Source organism: Plodia interpunctella, chromosome 14 (genome assembly GCF_027563975.2).
Source record: "Plodia interpunctella isolate USDA-ARS_2022_Savannah chromosome 14, ilPloInte3.2, whole genome shotgun sequence".
In the NCBI taxonomy this organism is placed as follows: Eukaryota; Metazoa; Arthropoda; class Insecta; order Lepidoptera; family Pyralidae; genus Plodia; species Plodia interpunctella.
In genome coordinates this window covers 7,768,512-7,783,511 of record NC_071307.1, presented here as the reverse complement: position 1 = coordinate 7,783,511, position 15,000 = coordinate 7,768,512, and the positions used below count along the sequence as shown (strand labels likewise).

General features: G+C 34.4%; 2 protein-coding genes across 2 annotated transcripts in view; both read right to left on the bottom strand.

The window, feature by feature from the left end:
- The window catches only part of mts (microtubule star), a 99,328-nt gene that overhangs the window by 33,465 nt on the left and 50,863 nt on the right, over window positions 1-15,000 (bottom strand). The gene's annotated exons all lie outside the window — the stretch shown is intronic.
- On the bottom strand, window positions 4,152-14,962 carry LOC128675136 (uncharacterized). Its single transcript, XM_053754299.1, has 11 exons — window positions 14,567-14,962; window positions 13,346-14,493; window positions 12,849-13,023; window positions 11,964-12,571; window positions 11,694-11,844; window positions 10,969-11,122; window positions 10,273-10,378; window positions 9,724-9,821; window positions 9,118-9,243; window positions 8,510-8,666; window positions 4,152-7,520 (listed from the first exon to the last, which is right to left on the bottom strand). The coding sequence occupies exons 2-11, from the start codon at window positions 14,371-14,373 to the stop codon at window positions 7,331-7,333; spliced, it is 2,793 nt and encodes a 930-aa protein (XP_053610274.1). The 5' UTR covers window positions 14,374-14,493; window positions 14,567-14,962; the 3' UTR covers window positions 4,152-7,330.

The window sequence follows — 15,000 nt, the reverse complement described above, 5'->3', positions numbered from 1 at the left end:
AATTACTGTACTATACATTTCATATTTCTTTTCGTGTTTTTAAATCTATTCTTTTCACTTTCAAATGCATATCATTTACAAGTAGGTATCCTTAATATATATTTTTCACTTTGAAGCGGTGGTGGCCCAGTGGTTAAGACCTTCCGTCTGTGATCGAAAGGTCCCAGTTTCGAATCATACTCGCGCCACTTGCTTCCGGTGAAAGAAATCATCGTGAGGAAACCTGCACATTGGTTGACAGTTTAGTTCACTAGTGTGACTACCTGCCACTAGATGGCGGGGTAGGTAGTCGTAAAAGTCATGTCAGATGCCTTTAGACGACATGAATAAAATCTGACACCATTGTAATAATACACTCGATATATATACACGATGTTAAGTATTATAATCCGAACGAATTGTAATATGCAATTTTTTTAAATTTCCTTGATTCTTAATTCCATTATTTTAAACACTGTACCTTACTTTGTTGAGTCTCATTCTATTATTTACTATTCTATCTAATATTATTATATCTTCTACTAAAAGCCTTCTTTGATAAATAATTGAATTACTTTTTACTATAAAAAATCTTTATCTTTTCCTTCCTATTTATAAATTTCTATACCGTATTTCTAATTTATTGTGTCATGTCTATACAATTCCAGTCTTCTATCATCTCGCTTCGCACTTTCTCAATGCCATTTTCTACTTTACGAAATCACTCATGATTTTTTCTTCTTTTATTAACACTATTTGCTTATGACAATCTAAATTACTTCATTCACAAATCCTTAAAATGTTTGTGTTCATTTTTACCTTAGTCTTATTTGTATTTCTATGAGTATATCATAATACTTTCACTATTATATATATATAATTGTTTCTACTTTCCGTTTTATATTTATTTCTTTATATGTCTGAAGTATATATGTATATATAATAGATGCCCTGTTATTACTAAAAAGATGCCCCTACCTGCTGAAATGCATATTTCAATTATTCCTTCATATACATACTTCTTACTTCATACATTTCTTTCAACGTGTTATATTTTTATTGATTCTCTATCGTCGCTTATAATACACACCTCTCTTTCATAAGATATCAATCACTATATCATTCTACATCACTGCATCATCTGTCTTGTTTCTACATTCTCTGCTAATGCTGTCCTTACTCTGTCATTCGCTTCTGTTTCTCTCTTTCATTCCTACGAGCGAGTTCTCGGTTTCATTCACGACAATGGCTTTAAATAATCCATTCACTATTATATGTATACAAAAATACAAAGCCTTTACAATATATTTCTCAGTATCTTCATCTTATTTCATATCTCACCTTGCTTTAAGTTTTATCGCCGATGTTTTATAACCGTAAAAAAGTAATCGATGAAAAACTTTCATTTAAGAACTAGGTCACTGTCAACTACAGTTGTCAAAGAAGATTTGGTGATAGATAAATCAATTGTTAAGACGTAAATAAGTACAAACTGACACTTTCTTCAGTGACATTTGCAAAAGTAATAGTTAAATCTGACTGTTTTTATATCTCCCACTTCTCTGTCTCTCTCTCTCTCTATATTTATCTTCGTTTCTCACTCTCTTTTCCTTTACTCCCTGTTTCTTTTGTCGCTTCACACTGTGCTAGAATTTCCAACTTACTACTACTTACACCTTCACTCGTTTCTCTTTCAGTACCTGAGTAAACAAGCTCTAGCATTAATTTCTCTTAAATCATACTTTCTACCCATGTTTCCTCTTCGTATAGTCCATTTTTCCTCTTTTGTGTCTCTATATATTCCTACCTATCTATGAGAACTGGAATTTATCTCCTATCCTTTCTTATCGCTTATTATTTCTTATTATATTCAATTATTGTTACTATTACTATGTAATTTGTATTTTCTTATCTTACTGCATTTTCTTATAGAGAATAATACCTTCCATGTCATCACCTACGTATTCCTTATACTTTTAACTTTAAACTTCACTTTTTATCTTTTTCTGCACTTCACTATAACAAACTATATCACTACTATCATGTTATATCTCCTCTACTATTACTCTTCCTCACGACTATCACTACTTTCCACTCTATCTATATATTTTCATGATTTCTCTTTTTTCATTTTCATTGTATCATTCTACATGTCAACTATTTATATCTCCACTATTTTTTTCTTTATCTTTCCTTCCTCTTTCCTTGACTATATAACATAACTTTATTCTACGAAGTTATTTGGCACCCAAATTTATTTTACTATCTGTATCTATACTGTACTATCTGTGTCTATATATTTTTTAGTCCTTCTACTTCCCTTCTACTTCGTGCTATTATGTTCTATCTTTTCACTCACACTAAGTCAACTATATATTCACTTCTCACTTCACTATCACTTCTAACTTCTTCAATTTTCTTCTATATTACTTTTCTATATTTCAAAATCTTGTCACTTCTACACTTGTCTCGCTCATTTCCCTAATCTTGCCTTCAGTCGATTCTTCCTTTTACTTTTGTGAAGCATATCTTTGTCAACATGGTGCACTTTAGATAAATTCACAATTGTTATTGTTATTTAAATGTTGTTTTTGCTATGATTTGTTTAAACTTTTTAATATTTTAAAAAATCAGGGTATTTTCCACCATCGACCTGATGAGTCGTAAAGAATAAAAGTTTTATAAAAATTTTGTGTTTTATTTTATACATATAAGTACATTTAACATACAACCTCATACATTGATATTTAAAATAGATTTTGTTCTTAATAACAGTACAGAATTACAATTATAGTCTGCCTGCAGATCAATAGGAAACTGTATTAACATGACAATCACCCATCTATAGGTAAGAGAGTAGAGGGCAGACATTTTTTTCTAACATATTAGAAGGTACGCTTATATTATACAAGAGCATTTCAGAAAACTGTTACACGAACCAATATGTGCTTTATGGGGTCAACAACCATTTTACAATAGCAGATACTTAACATACAATATTTGAACTTTTAAAACATTGACAACTGTACATTCAAGAAAACCCCAGAAGAAAAGCTAATTAGATAAATTGAAAAGGACAGACAGACATTATTAATAGGTATTGAGAAAAGAAATACTAGGATCCTCAACCAATGGATAGATTAATTTTCATGAAATATTTCTTTTAAAAAGTCCGTACCTATCATTTTTAAATGGATTTGTTATACCTGTCACACATGCTTTTTAACTTATTTTTGAAAATAATAATGAGATAAAAAAAATCTGTAATTACAATAATACAATTCCCGCTCGATTCCAGAATTTTTTCATGTCATTATTATTTTCAAAAATCCGTATCATTTTGTTCTGTATTTGTTAATTATACAATCGTAGTGACAGATCGTGTTCATTATAACAACAAGGTGACATTTGCACCATACAGTTTTAAATATTTTTATAGTGTTGAGCCAGAGCAGATTTAGCCAATTATTTGGCACATTTGTGTGAACACCAGATTACAAAGCCCTTCATTTATAATCAATTATAAAATTTGGTTTGAATAATTATATTTCGTTAAACATTTCACGTTATATTAAAATATATAATACATCTTCAAGGTAAGTATTTTATATATTATGAACCCGCGAGTAGTAGTAAAACAGTTATTTTATTGTAATCAATCGAAGATTCATTATTTTTTATATTATTTTCAGCAATATATAAACATATAACTTCTACACTAATGAATCGCAATCGTACATCGTAATACTAATTAGCTTAGTAGATATTTATTTGTAAATAAGTAATGGTTATATCAAAGTTGCAAATAAATCTCAAAATATATTTAAGTATACGTAAAAATCAGATATATAAAATAAGCACCTAATCAATATATGTTTATAAATCTGTTATTTATCATTAAAAAAAATATCTAAAGAAGGTACTAGATTAAAGCTAAAACAATAACATAACCATAGATATTTAGTTACACATAAACTATCAATCAATATAAGAAATTGATAATTTAATACTGACAAATCTCACTCTGTAAAAACAAACAAAACATTGATTTTATTTGTTAAATAAATATTTTTCAATCTTCGAGATCATTTCAGAAATTCCCTACAAGAAATCCATAACATTGCAAAATTTATATGATTTGGGTATTCTAAAAGTCACATCTAGGAAGATGTGACTTTTAGAATACCCAAATCATATAAATTTTGCATTTGGAATCCAATTTTTTTAAATTAAAATCTTTTGCCAAATGCCCTGAATAAATATTTCAGTATTTATTAAAAATACTGAAATATTGATTAATAAATAATGAATAGGCTAGTATTGGAATGGGAGTGATGTAAAAAAAATTGGGTATTCCAAAACAGATCTCAATTTATCAATACCTAATTATTAGAAACCGTTATCTAATAAGACACTATCACACAATCACATCGTATGTGCTTTTTGCAGTAATATATACCCTTCCTGGCCCTTGTTGATGAATCATTAATATAAATTTAAATAACAAAAATTATTTTCACATTTTTTAATATTGATACTAAAATACTTTGAAAACTAAATAACGTGTAAATTTTTAAAATGCATATATAATTCAAAGCCTATATTGTAGTAATAATTGTATATTTTTGTATTACATTTCGAATATAATATTGTATTATCAATATCAAGCATTGTATTAGGGTATTTTATATTATGAAAATATAGCTCAAGCTACGATATGTTGTTTCATGTACATCCAACAGAAAATATTTTAGTTATAAATAATAATAATAATAAAAATGCTACAGAAAAATGTGTATAATAAAAATATATTTCTGTATCAGACTGATTTCTTTAGTAAAAACGCGATAAAACTTTCGTTGATTGTACATGCGAACAAGGATATATAAAGAGATCATTTTTGTGCATAGACATGAAGCAATATATATTGGATTGACCATAAATTTTGAGAGTGACATCATTCGTCTATATCACCAGTTACAATTCACATTTGTAAATTGACTTTAAAATGACGTAGTGTACTTTTTTGTACATTAACAATAACTACTTTGAAAGCTATATATATAAAACATACCACTGAATACACAAATGGATTTTAAGTAAAAATGCATCAAATTATAGTATAAATAGACATAAAATTAAAATATTGAAGAGCACCAAGTTTCAAGAGTCGTGAGCAAGTGACAACTAACTAAAGAAATATAAGCTTATATTTATAACATACTAGATGGAACTACGAATTATTTATTTTAAGCAATAAACATTATTAATTACCTATCGAAACGAACCAACATTTTTCCGGATATTTGATTCAAATGCTTTTTTATGTTTCTCATCTAATTTTACAGTTCTGACCCAAATATTCAAATCGAATTGAGATTGGATCATTCAAAAACTTTACAATAACCAATAGGCCGTATACTATATATTGCTAATGTTTTTATAATATATTAATTTTTGGTGACGTTTAGCGCAAACTACCATATCGACTAGACCTAGAGACGACAATCAGGTATCAACACTTAAGATCACACAGATAAAAATAATAAATTAACGAAAGAGATCGTCGATTTTGAATAACATTCCAACATTAAAAGTTAAAAGATTAATATCTGTCCCTTTCGGCTTTATATCAATGAGGATATGAAGAAAAGAGACAAATAACACATATGCCTTCAAGGCTTACATTTATACACATCAACTATGCATAAAATTAGCCTAAACAATATCTACTTGCTCAGAACACTTCCCATCGCCAACACAAAGATATGTTGTGTATATAACTAAAGGAATTGTTAAAACCATATAGTTGGAAGAAAAAGAATTTGTTTTATCTTCCACGCCTGTGGAAAAAACCCGACTGTGCTTAAAAAACCCGATTTTCGAAAGCATTTTTTTACCACAGACAACCAATCTACTTGAAATTGTTATTATAATACAATTTTTTTTTCACTTTTTCTACTTAGTCGCAATATTAATATGACTTCGCATGGTCATAAAAATTACTACATTCCTAAATTATGACTAGAAAATACATTTGGTTTATACTTTTTATCGTTTTTCTTTGGTCTAAATATATTATCTCTTTGGTAATAGGCCGTTTCAATTAGCACTTACTCAAGAACCTTGATGGTTATTTAAGTATTTTTCAACCAATAAATATATTTACTACTTATATATTAGGCATAATGGAAAGTTTGTGTTATTTTTACATCAATAAATCATTAGTTCCACTTTACCACAACCTACAAAAAGATATACTCTTTTTAATATAAAGATCTATACACATGTTCATTTTCCGTGCAATACATAGTACTAAGAAATATTATCTAATACACCTTAAGCCAGATGCAATTAAGTCGACTTTCGACTATAATTTTAAAATGTTGGGGTAAGCTGAAAAGGCAACCCAACTTGATATTTTAACAGGCTTGCCACTAGATGGCGGTACGTGTCCATAAAAGTCGAAAGTAGCAAAAACACATTCGATAAGAAACGAACACATTCTGTCAGTGTATGCACACTTCAATGCCGACTCCACACTGTCGTCGAACAGTTCGCTAAACTTTGGCGGATGCGGTATACATTGCGGGTTTCTTATTGCGGTGAATAAAAACACTCATACTAACTCCGCAATGTTCACGCATTCACGTCGGCATGTGCCTGAGTTCGGCGACAGTGTGGAGTTGGCACAATGTTAAACAAATAGACGCATGCGCGAATCTTCATAACACCGCTATTTGCGCATGAGTTTAAATACATTTACAAGAGTGAAATATTTGTGAAGCAGGGCTCACTCTAACCAGTCCTAGGTAGAAATTCTATATTTATAGTTGTATAATATTTTCTGGACATATAACACCACAGATCATACAACTTGCATGACATATATTTCGATAATACATTAAATCACTATTAAACGAGACGCAAATTTCATTGGGACATACTTTTTTCCCTTATTCATAGTAAAATTAGATCTATTTCCTAATAAATTTCATGAGCAAAGATTATCATTTTGCCTATGCCTTGGAAAAACATGTACATGCTTTTTAGGCCTAAAATTGGCGCGCGAAATGACGCCTGTCTTTGTGAACCCCGTTAGATTATGGCCACTTTAATGACATTGAATATTCAACCTTGAGTCTTAGTAATAAGATTCACAAATAAATCTATCCAGAACTCCATTACATTATGGCCACTTTAATGTCATTGGATATTCAACCTTGCGTTTTGGTTATAAGATTCACAAACACACCTATGCAGATTCCCGTTGTATTATGGCCACTTTAATGTCATTGAATATTCAACTTTGTCACTTGGTAATAAGATTCACAATCATACCTATGTCTTGTTAGTTGGGCCAAGCCATGACGATCTTGTTGAAGGGCACAAAGAGCGCAGTGCAATGCGGCGCCGCTAGGAAGTACCGACGGCCGCGGTGAGTGCCGTCGTTGCGGCCGCGGCCGGCGCCGGCGCTGGCGCACTCCGCGCCCACCACCACGCTGCTCGTGGCCGCACTGCTGCCCGCCAAACCTACGTACCTGAAAACAATAATATTTATAGGTTTTGGGCATAAAAGAAAGAACAGGAATTCTATATTATTACATTTATTTGGAGCACAACGAGACACACCGTAATGATAGAGCACAAGCGACAGATAATTTTCTTTTTTTGTCTTTTGACATATACCTATATGGCATACGTTGACATATGCTTGACAGTGACATTTGGGACTGGTTATGTGTTTATACATTCCAACAAATATTTCATTCAACATTCAAGAACATCGTTCTTGTAGGAGTTCTTTCCAACTCGCTCTTCAGTTTCAGCCATCAGTTCGTTCATCTCCCTGTACGACATCAATCTTGCTCCCTCCTTTATTTAATCCATATAAGTCTTTCTTGGTGTTCCTTTTCCTCTTTTCGCTTCTGTTTTACTTTCTATTAGATACAATAATATTACATAAAGATATTTTATTTGCAAAACATGTAATAGTTTAATGCATAAATTAAAACACTTAGAGCATGTTCCACCACTTAGAATCACGGCGCGTTTCTTAATGCTGTGCCGTCATTGGTCAATTGTTTCAAACGTATGGCTACATGTGTATTCATTTTGTAATTGAACAGACTTTGGATCCCAAGAATTAAAGCAATCTGACGTGAGAAAAATACTGATAAAAGCAACACAATTGTCACCTTGAAATTTTGAATAGATGAACGGGGCCCATTGTGATTCATCGCTAGTGTTTCTCACACGTCCTACCAGCACCTGTCCTTGTGGAGGTATGAACTTGCCCGTGTGTCAAATGCTAAGATTTGGGACCCATCCCTAGTGTTTCTCACCTTACTCGTCCCACTAAATCACAATCTTTTTCGAGATATCAGTTTAACTGTCAAATCTTCAAATTTGAGATCCATTGCTAGTGTTTCTCACCCCTAACGTCCCACTAACACCTGTCCTTGCGGAGATATCAGCTTAAACATGTGTGAAATCCTCAGAGATAGGACCCATCGCTAGTATTTCTCACCTCACTCGCCCCACCAACACGCGTCCTTGCGGCGATATCAGCTTGACCGTGTGTCCCAGTCTCAGTTGGCGCGGCTCTGAAGGGATGTAGGGCTGAGAGCCGCCAGCTATGAGGGCACGGCTTCCCACCCCACCCGGGGACCCTGGGGCGGCCTCCACTGTAAATAAACACAAATACAAAGATAATAGGGCAGTTGCAATCAAGTCAAATTAGATTTTTTTTTAGAACAAAAAATATATATGGCTTATACTCAGATTTGATTAAGTCATGACTTTAGGTAAAAAAAAAATATTTCGTAAATGTATTACTTAGTCGAGCGATGTTCCAATCTCTTCAACCCATCAAATAATTTTTTGTCAAACCGTAAAAAATAGGCCCCAATATCGTATCGGCTCTTCGTTCGGTTTCTTAACCGAAAAATCAATACGACGTATGACAGTGGGAACAAACGACATCACTAAACCTGAAGTCAAAAAGCGTTTCAATTATCCTTTAATTAACTAAAAAACTAAAAAATACTAACTAAACGTTTAACAAGAAAATACTAAATCTTGAATACCGGATATTGTGCTTATTTGACTACATTGCTACTTATTCCTAGTACTCACAATCCAAAGACGTAGCTCGTAAGTTCTCGATAGACCCTCGCACGAACCTCTCAGCCTCCCACAGCAGCTCCTCAGTATCGTCGCGACGCACGTCCGGGAGGGAATTCCGCCACGGACGGTAATCCACTGGAACATTACGTTTATATAAAAGGATTGTATAAAATAGATACTATTACTCGAAATATATACCTTTCTCTCTCTCTTGCGACGTACATATGGGACGAAACACACGCAACTACTTTTAATAATTTAATTTAGATAGGCTAGTTACATTTTTTTTTACCTTTGATATTATTTTACTTTGTGACCTTTTAAACTTGAGATTTAAATATGTCGTCGTGCATATCAGTCATTGCTTTCAAAATTACTTTTTATTTATCTTATATAAATAAATAATCAAAATTAAATATAAAACTTATAATTTACATTTTAATTTTTGTTTAGAAATGATATAATTATACATTCTTTTTACTTGCTACGACTCCCCACTGCAGTGGGGAGGAGGTGTATTAGACCATAAACTACAGTAAATTTGATATTCAAAATACCCGATGCTCTATCGACAGACGGCACAAAACCAAATAGAAGTTTGTAAAATGATTATACGTCTAGTGTGCGGTGTGTATCCGGCGTGTGGCGTCCAGTCGTAGCTGCGGTCCACGCTGGCGCTCGGCGAGCGGCACGACGAGCCGCGCGACAGGAATCTGCAGACAATGACAAAGCATTTGTTTAGAAATAAAACGATAAGTTAAAAGATAAAGAAATAACACAAATAAATATTGAACTGCAAATGTCACACAATGGGCTAAATGCAACGTTCGGTTCCCGGCGTTATCAACTTACGTGATAATTTAACAATACTGAGGCCCTGTTTCACCCCTTTCTGATAAAATGTTATATTGTAATCTGACAGATGACAGAAACTGTTAGGTAAATCTAGCTAAAGTTATCTGCCAGTGTCGAACACTTGTGAAACACCATTTCTTACGATATCTGTCCTATATGTTACACATCAGATATATCAGCCAGTTTTCTAAATGTTGTTTTGCTATAGATAAACAATAGTCAGGTGAATTTAATAAGATCATTCACCATGTCGTCAAATCATTCTGGACCCTATTCCTGAAGGCATAAGAGTCAGATTAGTTCACTCACTTGGACGTAGAGTTAGATATAGGCGAGTCAGTTTGTGAGGGCCTCTTGGCCAGTGCCCACACTGGATCTGCTGAGCGAGACAGCTCCGGAACCATCGAAGTGAATCCTGCACAAAAACATACTATATATATATACGTTGCTACTTTTAAATAGTCAAATAAAAACGTACATACATATTGACATTGACATTGACATTGACATTGACATTGACATTGAAACTACTATAAAAAAGTTATAGACAAAAAAAAATCCAAGTGATCTGAACAAATCCAAAAAATCTACGTTTTAATAAGTATCGAAATGAAATTTTATTTATAAGATACTATAGTTGTTTCTTGCAGCTGCGGAAACGTTTTTCTCGCCTGAAAAATAACGTAGCGTAATACGTAATAATGTTTGAATTCGAATCATCAATTTACCATAATCGTTTCAGTGGTTCAGCTATGAAAGCGTGACAGATAGACTTCTGTATTTATAATATTAGTCTGGAGTATGAAAGTATGTATACAATACACTCAAATGCCAAGTTAAATTACTAAATTCACTTAACTAATCAAAATTGATAAAGGCATTACTCAAAATCGATCAAAAACTTGCGACCCGAACGTCCAAAACGCAATAGCTCAATTAAAACATATTGGCGAATTTCTTAATTAAACTCTTCAGAAAGACAAATATTATCAACATAACTCATACCAATGTCACTCAGCAACACCCGCCGCTCGTCCTCGGCCAAGACGGGCGGGCGTCGCGCGTTAGGAACCGTCAGTCTGCGTGACGCGGCAGTGTTCACACTGGGCGCCGCCGTCACGCGCTGCGGCAGCGTCGGCGCGCCGCTCGTGAGTGGTATCTGACAGATTACATACTTTTTTAAAGTTTATCTTAATATATCACGTTTTCTTTTTAAATTTTTCTTTCGAGGGTCAACTAAAAGGAATTTCTATAGGAATATGTAGCATCTTATCTTTGTTTAGTTTCCTAAGTTTTATAATTCGCGGGATGCCAATTCGGCGTAGTGATGGTGATGTATTTCAGAGTGATTGTTTTTGTGAGTTGTTGAGTGATAAAATTGAATATTTATGTCACTAGATGGCGATATCTAGTTTTAGAACGCGCTATCGTGTGTCGCTCAATAAATTATAATAGTGCTTTGAAATAAAGTTTTGGCTTTACTTTTTGATCATTACACGGTTGTCACAATTCTGAAGTTTATATTTCTGTTGGATCTCACGTGTTTTTTTGACAATCAGCCGATTGTTCAGCGATAAAGTCGTTTTTGTTATTTTTATTGAAAATACTTACACTATTTTTTTTACAAAAATTAAGTATTAACCTTTATTACATAGCTAAACAAACGGGGTATATTCCGTAATGTTTAACGCCTATTGTCAAATATTATTAAATACGTCCTATCCAGTAACCTTATGTGCGAGATATCCTTCGGAGCTCCAGCGCGGCGGCAGCGCGGACAGCAGCGTCTGCGCCGCGCTGTCGCGCCGCGGCGCCGCCGCGGGCCGCCGCGGCGCGGGCTTCAGAGGGACGCCGCGCGATGGACCAATAAGCAACGGCGCTCTGTGTCGAAAGATAATTTACTCTAATTTCCATTACAAATAGCGATAAAGACAAAAGGTTTTAAAAAATAAATCCGAATAACGAGAGAATGAAGGAAAAATCAAACCAATTACACTGACCTGTATTGAAAAGGATTAGGGCAAGTGTTCCTCCTCACATTTAAATTTCCGGTCAAGTCTTCTTCAGAAATCCCACACTTCGAAATATCCGATTCAGCAAACACAGAAAATCGGTGCCCTAAATGATGTGTCTTATGAAAGTTGTCTATGCTCTCGTCTCTATGGAGAATATCCATACTGGAGCCGAGCTCAAAGCTCGAAGACTTGGTGTTATCGAAGCTCAAGCCTCGATTGTATTCGCAAGTCAAACTGTCAACACTGTCTAATCTCTTAGTACTTGTATTCGGGCTCCTCTTGTACAACATGTTGTCAGACTTGTTGTCACAACTCTTCAGTATGCCTCGCCCTGGTAGATCGAGACTTTTGCCATTGAAGGCTACATGGCGTATATCCTTATCAGATGGCAGTGAAACCCGTTTCTTTAAGGACTCAGTGAGCTGCAAGCTACGGTTTTCTTGATTCTCATTTTCAGCATTCTCGGAAGTTTCGCCTCCCGGCTGGAAGTCTGGATCGAGGGTGTGGAATTTGATGAGTACTGGAGTGGAGTGAGTGGTCGATGTGGTAACTGGCGTCCAGTGGTCTGTCTCCCTTATAGAGACAAGGTCTTCCTGTGAGTAACAATTGTTTCACAGTTAAAATACAGTTTATACATCACCTACATTTTTAGGGTTATTTAGGGTAAATATAGGTAGGAAACTTATTAAATTTTGAAAGTTTCATATAAAGTTACCCTGATCCCTTAAAATACTTTATTCAGTCAGCGTCAATAACCAATAAATAATATAGTATTCACGAAAAGAACAAACCATTCGGTCATAAATCATTGCTCTATATCTATCTCGCTCGCACTTACGACCCTTATGGAAACTATTAATCAAGTTATACCTGTAAATTGCTCATATCCTTGGACTCATCAGTGGTGAATATAAGTTCTATATCGTCGACCTCCTCCGACTCGTTGCCGCTGCCAGCCTCGGGGTCACACTTGTCTTCTGCTGCCGGATTCATCGGCGTCGCGCCGCCCTCGGAAAAAACTGAGTTGTCACCTTCTGACAGGGACCTGAAAAGAATTGTATTTTATACAGCAAATGTACATCTGATTGTTCTGCAATGGAATTTTGAGACAGAAAAATATACATTTCAAGGTCTCATCTATCTTCATACCAAAAAGTTAAGAATTATTCGTGAAAAGTAACAAATGGAGATGTCCAATACGTCTCCACTTGTTACTTTAAAAAAGAGTCAATTATATTATTATAAAAAATATTTCCAGGAAAATATAAAATGTCTTTAAAAAAATTTAATTATAAATAAATATATTTTTCTTTAAAAATATATAAACAAAGAGAGACAAAAGAAATAAATGGTAAAACGGTACGCACCTCAGACTCAAGTCATCTACATCCAAGTTGAGTGTGTCCTTGCGTCTGCTCCTCTCAACATTCTCCTTCACAACTAAATTCTCTTCTGAAGTGATCCTCACCTGAACATTAAATTTGTCCACTTTGTTCTTAGCCTCACTTTCATTCGGCACTGCCATTTTAATGCTTTCAGTAGCCACTGATTTCAAATTAACCTTGCCGCCTACACCCTCAGTGTTTTCAAAATGTTCCCTTCTTTCCTCAAATTCAAACTTAGCCTTATCTTTGTCCTCTTTTCCTTTATTCTCATCAGTAGCAGTAGATCCACTCTCAGATGTTGTACTGGATATTATTACACCTTCTTTCGCACTCTTCACTTTGATTCTAACATCAAATTTTGAAAGAAGCTCCAATTTTGTTTTGAAACTTGGCTGACGGGTATCAATACTTTCTTTGGGGTATGTAGTTATTTGACTATGTATTTCTTCAATTTCTGTGTTGTTGTGAGGACTTATTTCTGCACTCACATCAACTTCTGGAGATGGGACTATTTCAGCAAAGCTAACTTCAGGCTGATTTAAATTATCTGTTGAACAGAATATTTCTATTTCATTAAGAGGCTCTTCTGTTTCTGTGTCAACAGGACTTTCTTCTTCTTCCACAGGAACTTCTGCTTCTACAGAGCCTTTGACATCTGTCGTAGCAGTCTGTATCACCACTTCATCACCGATAGACCGATCCAATGAACTTTGTGGCCGCGGGCTGTAAGTCACTTGTAATTTTATATTTTGTGCTGGAGACTCTCTATCTTCACAACCCGAGTCTATTATCTTGCGTCTCAATATATGATTTTCAATAGTCAATTTCTGTATTACATCAGCATACTCTGTACACTGAGAATGCTGCTCATACTTCTGTTTTAAAGCTCTCAGTTCATTCTTAGACACTTCCAATGCAGTCCGCAATGAAACTACAGTTTGATGCAATGCTCTTACTGTGTCCAAGTGCACAGTCCCATTGGGGACCGCCTCCAGCCTGCCGCTATCCATTCTACCTTATTGTCGGCCTGTAATCCAACAATCAACAACCCATACATGACTATTGATCTTTCATGCACTTTTTAAATCATAACCATGTCAGTTTTCATCGCTGGGACCGCGTTCTTGCACCTTAAATAAACAAACATCTTATACTCGTGCTGGCCAGTTATAAACTTACGGTTATTATGGAAAATGTACTTACGTCTGACCTACTTTGGAAAAATCATATGCACTGACACACATAGTGGATCTGTGGCACATTTTTATATCCTTATCGAGTTGCACGCTATTATATACTTCACCAACGTATCAGCGCACGAAAGGAGGTGAAATCGATAAAACAACTCGCCACGAACGTAAATAATTGAGGCTTTTAAAGTGGTCCAAAGTTGGAGCAGCGCGTGGGACTGATAGCAGAAATTGTTGATAAAGTTTTAGCACGGAAAGCCGTAATTAAAAAGGGATATTATCTCTCAATCGCTTTTGACAAGGTTATAGAATATAGCTATAGCTAGGATACTCGAAAATCTCCAGTTGAGCTAGTTGTAAACAAATCAATACTTCGCGGGCCTGGGAGGGCAAAAGAGAACCATCAGGATTGCAGCTATCTCTTTTTTGAAATGACATTTTGACATT